Source organism: Setaria italica, chromosome IX, assembly GCF_000263155.2.
Source record: "Setaria italica strain Yugu1 chromosome IX, Setaria_italica_v2.0, whole genome shotgun sequence".
In the NCBI taxonomy this organism is placed as follows: Eukaryota; Viridiplantae; Streptophyta; class Magnoliopsida; order Poales; family Poaceae; genus Setaria; species Setaria italica.
Window position 1 is genome coordinate 34,205,135 of NC_028458.1, and position 11,276 is coordinate 34,216,410.

At 51.9% G+C, this 11,276-nt stretch overlaps 1 protein-coding gene and 1 pseudogene across 1 annotated transcript; one reads left to right on the top strand and one right to left on the bottom strand.

Annotated features, from left to right (window-relative positions):
• Positions 1–1,540: 1,540 nt before the first annotated feature.
• LOC106804527 (uncharacterized mitochondrial protein AtMg00810-like) lies at positions 1,541–2,416 on the bottom strand. The gene is made up of 2 exons (XM_014805813.1): positions 2,135–2,416; positions 1,541–2,020 (listed from the first exon to the last, which is right to left on the bottom strand). The coding sequence occupies exons 1-2, from the start codon at positions 2,414–2,416 to the stop codon at positions 1,541–1,543; spliced, it is 762 nt and encodes a 253-aa protein (XP_014661299.1).
• A 4,733-nt stretch (positions 2,417–7,149) lies between these two features.
• Positions 7,150–11,070, top strand: LOC101771761 (annotated as a pseudogene).
• The last annotated feature ends 206 nt before the right edge of the window (positions 11,071–11,276 follow it).

Genomic DNA, 11,276 nt, shown 5'->3' on the forward strand with positions numbered 1-11,276 from the left:
CTGAGAATGCAATGCTTATTTAGTGGGACAAGAATATATACATCAGACACTGTTGCGATTCATGTGTTTTCTTCTCTTCAAATAAATGTAGACATAGATTCAACATTGCCTGTCTGTGTCTCTGGCAGTGCCTCTCTGGCAGCCAAGTCGTTTTTGCAATTAAAACGTGTCCTTGGCTGGCTACATCAGATGGCTGGACATCCAAATCAAGGATACGCAGAGACCTCACGTGCTACCAAGAATTTTGCTGACCTTGTTTGTTAGTTGATGGTTGTCCTATCCATGTTGCAACGATGCGGCACTTCCAAGTCGATGACATATTGACATATTTGCAGCACGTTACAAGTAGGTAGCCCTGATCTAGGATTCCAGGTGCCGCTTGGAACTTGCAGATCTTGGATCGACGAAACACTTGTAAGAGGGAGTGTTGGAGAGGCACCTCCAATTTTTAGGGCTTGTGTCAAAATACTCTGCTCTGTCCATTTTTCTTACGCTCATCCATGTTCCTTAAGCCCAGGTGAGGCTCTCCTACCAGCTTCAATCATCAGGTCTCTTCTTATTTGTTTATTCCAGTCGCTTTTGTTTTTCAATAACTTGCTATCTTTGATGGAAGATTGCTGCTTCTGTAATAACACAAGAAAGTAGATGAGGTGTTCCTTGTAGGAATAGTATGGTCGGCTATGCAGCGGGGTATAAATTGTCTCTTTCTTCAATTACTCAACTGGAAATGGAACTAAACGTGTGTTCATTCAAGAGTGTTTTCCTTCATCTCCTTGCCCTAAAAAAAAAGGAATTACTTGCAAGAAAACAGAGTTTGTCAGGAATTTCATATCTGAGGTGTGGGATCAATTTGAATGAGTATAGATGCTCAATTACAGAAAGAGAGAGATTGAGCTCGAACAAACTCTAAAAGACACAGATAATCATGATGTAGTTCGCAATCCAGAGAGAATCATGCTGCGGTTTATTTAGAAAGAAAATAGTTTTTCCATCCTAATTCTCATATGTTATTATGTCATTATCTAGCCACAAACTTGAAAAGTAGGAGTGCAAACTGGCCTAATTCGGTAGGATTCTATTGACGGGATCAGAGACCATTGCTCCTTCACATAGCATCCCATCAGGCCCGTCCCTAAGGGTGTGCGACCTGTGCGCTGGTACAGGACCTCCATTTTCCAAAGCCAATCAAACCTACTAACCCCTAGCCCAAAATATGTTTCTCCTAGTCATTTAGCTCTATGAAGCAATGCCAAAACCCAAAGCTTCTTCGTCACGCCGCCGCCATAGTGGAGGCTGGAGTCGTGGAACTTGATTCCTTGAGACCTTCTTGTCGGAAAGCAATATGTGTGGAATAATAGATTGATTAGGGATGAACCAGGGGTTACATATATATAGGCACCAGCCTGGGGGTGGCGCCTAACCCTAATTTCCTAGGGGCTTGTGCCCACAAGGGCCGGCCTGGGCCTGGCCGTGACTCACATGACAGGTCCACACACGCAATACAGGCAGCACACATACACATTCTAACACCCCCCGCAGTCTAAGCGCCGGTAAGCTGGACATTCAGACTGGACCTGAACTTCGTGAAGACAGAAGAAGGTAGGCCCTTGGTGAAGATGCCCGCATACCGAGAAGTCGTCGGAACATGGAGAACACGGACGTCACCAGTGGCAATGCGCTCCCGAACAAAGTGGAGATCAATGTCTATATGTTTGGTGCACTGATGCTGAACGGGGTTCGAGGACATGTAGATGGTGCTGACATTGTCACAGTAGACGAGAGCAGTGTGGCGCAGAGGGGCGCGAAGCTTGAGAACAAGCTGGCGCAACCAGACGATCTCAGCAACTGTATTGGCGATAGCTCTGTATTCGGCCTCGGCACTGGAGCGGGAGACTGCATTCTGCCGCTTGGAGGACCACGAGACCAAATTATCACCCAGGAAAACTGCGTTCCCGGAGGTGGACTTGCGAGTGTCAGGACAACCAGCCCAGTTGGCATCCGAGTAAGCAATCAGGTCAGACTATGCAGAGGGCCGAATCAATAATCCTAAGTGAACGGTGCCACAGACATACCGAATGATGCGTTTAAGAGAAGCAAGGTGGATGTCCCGTGGAGCGTGCATGTGCAGGCAGACCTGCTGAACTGCGTAGGCGATGTCGGGCCTGGTGAAGGTGAGATACTGCAGGGCGCCAGCAAGACTCCGATAATCTGATGCGGCAGTGGCAGTGAGAGGAACACCTACAGCGGCGGAGAGCTTCGGGTTCGTGTCGATGGGTGTGGCACAAGGCGTGCAGTCAGTCATACCTGCATGGTCCAGGATCTCAAGCATAAACTGGCGCTGGGAGAGCAGGAGGCCATCACCTGACTGCTGCACGTGCATCCCCAAGAAATGATGCAGAGTGCCAAGATCCTTCATGGAGAATTCCCGCTGAAGAGCCTTAATGGTACGTCGCAAGAGTGGTGACGAGGAGGCTGTCAGAACAATATCATCCACGTAAAGGAGCAGGTAAACGGTATCAGCACCACGATGGAAGATGAATAGGGATGTATCAGTCTTGGCCTCAACAAACCCAAGCTACTGCAGGTAGGTGGCAAATCGACGGTACCAAGCGCGGGGAGCCTGCTTCAACCCGTAGAGGGACCAATTCAGCTTGCAGATGTGACCAGGGCGAGTGGGATCCTCGAAACCAGTAGGCTGGGCGTAGTACACTATCTCGGAGAGTGTCCCGTGAAGGAATGCGTTCTTCACGTCCAGCTGATGGATCGGCCAACGATGAGAGAGGGCCAAGGATAGAATAGTGTAGATGGTGGCCAGCTTCACGACGGGGTTGAAAGTCTCGGAGAAGTCGATGATGGGGCGCTGCGTGAAACCACGAAGTACCCATCGTGCCTTGTAGCGCTCAAGAGACCCGTCGGCATTGAACTTGTGCTTGAAAACCCACTTGCCAGTGACAATATTGGCTCCCGCTGGTCGTGGTACAAGATCCCAGGTATTGTTGGCGAGTAGGGCATCATATTCCTCCTGCATGGCCTGGCGCCAGTCGGGATCCGCTAGAGCCACACGATACGTGCGTGGAACCGGCGGTAGCGGGGCGGTGTGGAAGAGAGCTGGTTGCCGGAAGACCAGCTTCCCACGGGTCGTCATGGCATGCTGGTTGGTGAATGGATGAACTTGGACAGCGCTGGGAGGCAAGACCGGCATTGGTGGCTGTGCCAGGATCTGCGACAGCAGTCGGGGTCGACGGCTATATCAGAGAAGCAGGGCGCCGCTGCCAGCTGGGGCAGCGGCTGCGTCAGGGGTTGCCGCCGCTGCGCCGGGGGTAGCAGAGGTGCCCTGGGGCGCCGCATCGGTAGGGGACGCGATGCCTGCAGGGGCGGCCGCACGTGGCCGTGCGGAGAGCGCTTGTGGCTGTGCGAGGGACGCTGCCGGGGACACCGCGCCTATAGGGGTGGCCACACGTGGCCATGCGGAGAATGCCGGGGATGCAGCCTTACGTGGCTGTGCGGGGGTGGGAGCAATGAGCCCCCTTCCATTGGCGGCGCTGGGCGTGGCGTTGGAGGCAGCACACGGTGGTGGAGGCGCGCCGTGAGAGGGTACTGCAGGAAGAAGAGGAGGTACTGTGGGAGTTACATTGTCCTCCAACAAAAACTCAAAGTTCTCATTAGTGGGAGACGGCAACAGCTGCGAGAAGGGAAACTGGGTCTCATCGAACACAACATGCTGAGAGATGATGACACGATTGGTGGAGAGATCAAGACAGTGGTATCCCTTATGATGAGCAGAGTATCCCAAAAAGACACAACGGGTGTAGCGCGGGGCAAGTTTATGTGGCGCTACAGCTGAAAGATTGGGATAACAAACGCACCCAAAGACCCGCAGGTAGTCATAGGAGGACGCCGACCCGAACAAAGCCTGGTGAGGAGTGGAAGACTGTAGGGTTGTTGGAGGCAGGATATTGATGAGGTGGGTGGCAGTGTGCAGCGACTCAACCCAATAGGAAGGCGGCATACATGCTTGGATGAGGAGGGAGCGAACAACATTGGTGACGCTCTGGATCATGCGCTCAGCTTGGCCGTTCTGTGGGGACGTGTAGGGGCAAGACATCCCCTTAGAGAGGAAGAATGTGCAGGAGCTGGTGTTGTCGAATTCTTAGCCATTGTCGCACTGGACAGCTTTCACTGGGACGCCAAACTGGGTGCACACATAAGAGAAAAAATCGGTCAGAGTTGCAAAGGTGTCAGACTTAAGGCGAACCGGGAACATCCACAAGTAATGAGAGCAGTCATCAAGAATAAGCAAAAAATACTTATAGCCAGAGATACTGGGAAAGGGAGACGTCCGTAAATCACAATGAATAAGATCAAAATTATAAGACACTCTAGAAGTGGATGACTGAAAGGTTAGACGAGTGTGACGCCCTAATTGACAAGCATGACAAATGGTTTCAGCATATTTATTACAAAAGGGAACAGCTGAAGTGACTCGAGAGAAAATGCCATGACCGGGATGACCGAGGTGACAATGCCACACGGAAGGCGAGGAGACGACAGCCAGGCTATGCGCCGCTGGGAAGTGTAATGGGTAGAGTGGACTGGAACTATTGCACCTGACGATCACCCTCCGAGACGCCAGATCCTTCACAGAACAGCCAGCGGGGTCAAACTCAATAGAACAATTATTGTCAGAGGTAAACTGGCAGACAGAGATCAAATTCTTAATAAGTTTCGGTGAAACTAAAACATTATTAAGAGATAAGGGTCCTGGAAGATGAGCAGTGCTAGTGCCTGTGACGGGAAGCAAGGATCCGTCACCGACGATAATTGATGATGGAGAGGGATACCGCAGGTGAAAAAAATAGGAAAGGGTACAAGCATCAGAGGTCATGTGCAAGGTGGCACCTGAATCAAAGTACCAGTCGTTCATCTGGGGCTGGTTGAGCATCATGGTGCTGAAGGTCGATGCAAGGGACTTCTGATCCCAAGAAGACGGCAGTCCGGTCAGCGTGGTGTAGAACCCAGGTGGTGCCTGGGAAGCCTGGTACGGCTGCATGGCGTAGGGCGCCTGCTGCTGCGCTTGGAGAAGCTGAAGCTGTGACTGCTGCTGCTGCTGCTGGGCGTAAGGGCAGCCTGTTGCTAGGAGAAGAAGGCCTGGTGCTGCTGCTAGGGCACCGCGGGAGGGCCGCCCGCTGAGGGCGGTGCGGGGCGCAGAACAGCGTTCCGAGGAGGACTTAGGTCGGGGTACATCTTGATTTCCCCAGACCAAGGGTTCCAGAACGAGGGCTAGGCACCAGGAGGGGTGTCACCGGCCGGGTGCTAGGTGCCCTGGCCGCTGCTGCCGCCCGGGGCACCATCGGTGGCCTTGTTGGGACGGCCTTGGCCGCCGCGGCGACCGCGGTCGTGGCCCTTGTGCCGACTGGGGCCACCCCCTTGGCCAGCAGCACGACTGCACCCCCGCCCCCCGCCCCCGCTGTTGGAGCAGCCGCCACCCTGAGGGGCGAGCACAGGGGGTCGGGGGGTTGAGCCGGAGGCGGTGCCGATGACGAGCGCGGTGGACGGTGTCAATGTCGGCGGGGGCATCATCAACTCCTTCAAAAGCAGGTCATCGTGGGCCTCCAGGAAGGAGCGTGGAGGGTGGTTGCGACGGATGTTGCGGACTGGGCGTTGAGGATGATGGCGCGTGTCTCCTTGTTCCCAAGGAACTAGGACTCATTGGCCACCCACATCGCGCGAGCCGTGGCGCCCTAGTCGCCGCGAGCCGTGGCACCCTGGTCGTCGCGGGCCTTGACGATGTCGACGAGGTCTGTGGCGATGGTGCCGTAGAGCCACGAACGAACGATGTAGTCCATACTAATCCAATCCGCATGAGGAACAGCCGGTTGACTGCGGAGGACGTGGTCCTGCAAGGAATACTTTCCAACGGTGAGGAGGAACTGCTCGCGCCATCGAGCGTAGTTGCCGGCGGTGGCGTCGAGAATGATGGGAACCAGGCTGCAGATGCTCTGGACGGCCATAGCCTAGGCATGGAGCTGCAGAAGGGCCGCGGCCTCGTGTAGGAGCAGAGCCTGGCAGGTGTCGTCGGCAGGTTCATCGTCATCAACATCAGAGGCAGCGATGATCGGCTCCTCATCGGAGTCGGCAGGGGCCGCCTTGCGTGCTGCAGCAGCGCGGGTGAGAGACTAGCGGATGCGAGCGTTGACAGTGTCGCGCTCGCGCTGGGCAGCGGCCGCCTCTTCCTCAGTGGCGGCATCGCGGGCAAGGGCATCTTCCTGCACCTTCTTGCAGGCAGCGCGGGCGTCAACCAGGCGCTTGGCCTTGGCGCGCCCAGCCGTCGGCGAGCCGCGTGGCCTCGGCGTCCGCAGCGGCGGAGGAGTCTCCGGCGGCTGGAGCAGAACCGGCCTTGGGAGATGAGGGGCGCGTGGCATTCGTGCAGTGCTGCGTGGTGGCAGCGGCGGCGGGTGCGCGATGCGTGGGGCGCGCGCGGAAGGAAGGCGCGCGAAGATCGCGCAGCCTAGGGAGCGGAAGCGATCGAATCGGGAAAAGCCCGGACTCGTGATACCATGTAGGAAAGCAATATGCGTGGAATAATAGATTGATTAGGGATGAACTAGGGGTTACATATATATAGGCGCTAGCCTGGGGGTGGCGCCTAACCCTAATCTCATAGGGGCCGGTGCCCACAAGGGCCGGCCTGGGCCTGGCCGTGACTCACATGACAGGCCCACACATGCAATACAGGCAGCACACATACACATTCTAACACTTCTTGTTTCTGGATGGGACGTACTCATTGCACAGCCAGAAGACAAGCAAGTTAGTCACAAGGTAGTTTCCTTTTCTTTACTTGATTGATCAATTCTACTTATTGCTTCACATGGACTAGTTGACAAGCTTTTGCCTTATTTTTTTATACATGCGCATCAAAATGGTCTAAATATCTAATGTTTCATAATCGAAGCCATATCTTCTGCAGACCGAACTAGAAAATATGATTCTGATCACCAAAAGCGTAAGAAAAAAAAACAAAGGATAGGGGAATGAACTCAACCTCAGAAAAAAAGCTATGAATAAGTTTATTATAAAAAAATCGCTAGTAGACCTCGCTTAGTTCTGTACAGGGCCTCGGTTTTCGCCAGGACGGCCCTGCATCCCATGGATGCAGATGACGAAGAGAGGCCATTGATTCGTCACTTGCCACAACAGGTGACAGCTTTCTCACCTTATTACCATATTACCTCCTCACAAGCACAACACAGATAAGTTTTAGGTGTTGGTAGCCTAACAATCCTACACCACACAAAGCTAGAATTTTAGTGTTAGCGTTTCATACTTTCTTCTGGATTTATCGCTCAGGATGTAAGTTCAGAGTTGGTTACCGATGGGACTGTTGATATAAACAACAAGCCTGCTCTAAAGCAGACCATGGGGAGTTGGAGAGCATGCTTCTTTGTCTTAGGTACAGCACAACAACAATCATTAACGTTGATCTCCTAATTTACTTCCCTAGTTTAACATAAGAACATGGCCTTGATAAGCCATTTGTTCATGATTTTGGTGATTCAATGATAACATGATCATTGGGACTAACAAATTAGTTAGAACATGTCGTGAAGGTATTCTAGGTCCCAAGGAAGCAACCACAACCAAAGACAAGCAAAGAAACGAAAAAATATAGGAAAACACACCATTCAATATTCCAATGGCCCCCAGATGAGAGTCGGAGTAAGCATCGGAGCAATTGTTACGCTCTGATGAAGTCAAGCCAAAGTCAACCATCGGATGATCCGATGGTGAAAAGTAGCATTGGATGAATTCTGAGGGACAGGCTTGGAAGATGAAGAAAATCCAGTAGCATCGGATGATCCGATGGTAGGTCCAAGTGGAGCGTTGGACAAAGCATATTTACTTCAGACAGAAGGTTTTGGCAAGAAATCTATCAGCACCAGATGATCTGACAGTACCATCGGATTTAGCGTCGAATGAATTTTTGGGAGTGTCAAATGAAAAGTTGGGCATGGGAGCCAACAACTAGTTGACCGGATATTTTGATGCAGGCTAAAAATAGATCATTGGAACATCTGATGGTATACTTTTTAACTAGCCATTGGAGCAAAGGCTCTTTCAGCTCTTGGGGCTATTTATATCCCCACCACTCGCCCATTTGGAGTTGCTGGAGTGTCTAGGGAAGCATTGAAGATCAAGACTCATCAAGAACACATCTATGCCAACAAAAGTGCTTAATGATCCATCAAAGGCTTAGCACAAGTTTAGGAGAGTGATTAGTGCTAGGATAGGCCTAGAGAGGAGTGTGTGTAAGGTGTGCCAATCTTGTGATCAAGTTCAAGAGTGAACCACCGCTGTACAAGAGGTGTGCTGGCACCTTGGAGCCTTGGTGGCTCGCAGGCAAGTCTTTGACCCTCCGGCTTGGTGTGGAGCGGTGTTGACGACCTTGTGCATGGGATGTGGAGACCCCTTTACTTGGTGGAGAAGCTCTTTAGTGAAGATGGCATCAAGGTGACCGAGGAACTTGGCGTGAGCCTTTGTGGCAAGTCAAGGAGCACCTTGGGAGAGACTTGGTGACCGGGAAGTAATACTCTTGTGTGAGTGCTTCAACAACGTAGACTAATGGTGGCTTAATGCCTACCGATAGCACGGGATAAATCTTGTGTCAAGAGTTTGCTTCCTGTCATCCCTTCCTTTACGTTTCCACATTTCATACTTGCAACTTCTGTACCTTTACTTTCCTATAGTAGTATCTTGATAGGATTGGCTATAGGTTGCAAAACTTGTTATGGGATGAGGGTTTCACACTAGATCAACCTTAGAATGCACATTTAGATAGAAATGATCTACTTTACTTTCATGCAAAGTAGTGTGAGTCATAGGTTAAATTTTTAAGTTGCCTAATTCACCGCTCCCTCTTAGGTTACGAGCACCGAATCCTTGGACCTACAGAATTAACCTAAGTCTTTGAGAATGCCTTGTTTAGGTGCCGAGTTTACCGAATGTGTGGCTTCTGCCGCAGGGCGTACTCAATGAGAGCAATATCGATGCTGCGACAACTGTGTCCACCTGGTCGGCACTTCATTCTTCACGGGGCTCATCGGGGCCTTCTTGGCAGACACATTCTGGGGAAGATACAGGACAATAACGATCTTCCTCCCTATTTACATCGTTGTAAGTTACAACAAGCAATGTAGCGTCAGGGGATGCTCACCTGACCGTTTCAGCCTTTCTCCCACTGCTCATGGACTCGTCTTACCACCGCCACATTCATCATGTCGCGGCATACCTTGGGCTTTACCTTGTCGCCCTAGGCAACGATGGCAACAAGCCCTGCACCACGGCCCTTGGTGCAGATCAGTTCGACGCAACCGACCCGGTGGAGCGGGTGTCAAAGGGCTCTTTCTTCAACTGGTTTTACTTCTCCATCAGCATTGGCTTCCTGCTTTCAGCAACCGTGGTCGTCTGGGTGCAGGACAACATTGGGTGGGGTGTCTGGGCTCGCCGTGTTCATTGCGGGTAGGAATGTTTACATGTATCACAAAGTGGGAGGGAGTCCTCTGATAAGAGTCTCCCAGGTGCAGGGGCGGATCCAGGGCCCGGGCTGCCCGGGGCGAGACCATGGAGTCCCTTTAACCTATGTGCTGTTTAGCCTAACAAAATGAGGCTTAGGAGACAAAATTAGACTATTTTAGGTGTGATTCAACAGCTCAGCCCGGGGCGCAATCCCGTTGTGGATCCGCCCCTGCCCAGGTGGTTGTTGCAGCTGTGAGTAATTACAATTTGGTGTTACCTGAAGACTGCTTTTTTCTGCATGAGGTGCCTTCACCAACTGAAGGAAATTGCAAGATTCAGCATACAAGTCAATTCAGGTAATCAACTTACATTTAAATATGTGAGGAGAAAAAGGTTGCAAGTTTTGATCTTAAAAATTGCTACATTGTCGATTTAGTTAAGGAACAACAGGTGACTTGCACTCCTGTCTGAACTAACTAAATCAGAAAGATATCACATAGGCAATGTCACTTGAACATTTCGTAAACTGTGACCTGAAAGATGTAAAACTGGCAAAGAACTGATATTGCGCTCGGATTAATGTTCAGGTTCTTTGACAAGGCTGCCATTGTCGCGCCATCATCTGGAGATGAAGGTGAGACGAACCCGTGAAGGCTATGCACGGTGTCCCAAGTTGAGGATCTAAAGATGCTACTCCGGATGTTCCCCGTGTGCGCGTCAATGATGCCCTTCTTTGCGGTCACAGCGCAGATGTCATCGACGTTCATCGAGCAGGGCGCCTCCATGGACAACCGCGTCGGCCCGTTCGCCATTCCTCCGGTGTCCCTTGCAACCTTCGACAACATCAGCGTCATGGTGTCCATCCAATTCTACGATGGCGTGCTGGTATCTCTCGCGCGGCGCGCCACAGGCAAAGAACGGGGCCTCTCACAGCTGCAGAGGCTCGGCGTCGGCCTGGCCTTGTCCGTGGTCGGCACGGTTTACGCGGCGCTGGTCGAGGCGAGGCGCCTGGCGCTGTAGCGACCCGATAGGGGCTCGACGGCGATGAGCATGATGTGGCAGGCGCCGGCGTACGCCGTACTCGGCGCCGGGGAGGTGTTTACGGCCATCGGCATCCTCGAGTTCTTGTACGACCAGTCGCCGGACGGCATGAAGAGCCTGGGAAGCACCTTAGCGCAGCTGGCCGTCGCGGTCGGCAACTACTTCAACTCTGCCGTGCTCGCCACCGTCTCGGCCGTCACGGCTCGCGGCGGGAGGCCCGGGTGGATCCCGGACGACTTGAACGAAGGGCACCTCAACTATTTCTTCTGGTTGATGGCTGCTCTGGTCTTGGTGAACCTGCTGCACTTCTTGCACTTCTCCATGAGGTACAGAGGCAGCAACAACAACACAGATTCTTGACAAGCGCGCGTAGGATTGGGATCTCCCTTCACTACAAAACGATTTTTAGGTGCTCCTAAAATTAAGATTGGTCACGGTAACGTCCGCTCCTCAAAATAATCTTTGCAGCTCTTCACCTTGTTCCCACGCTAAGCATCGGCACACAATTCCTCACCTTCTTGCTTATTGCTTATGTGAAGGGACCATGACACCAAATAAGTCAGGCTCCAAGCACATATCAAATTCTATTCCAATTTCTATCTTGATGTGTTCCTATCTCTAATGTAAAGAGTTTTGCACCATAAGTTCTAAATCCTATAAACTACACATGGCAATTCTTGGAAAGGGCAATATGAAATGTGGAATATAAATGAGGTAGA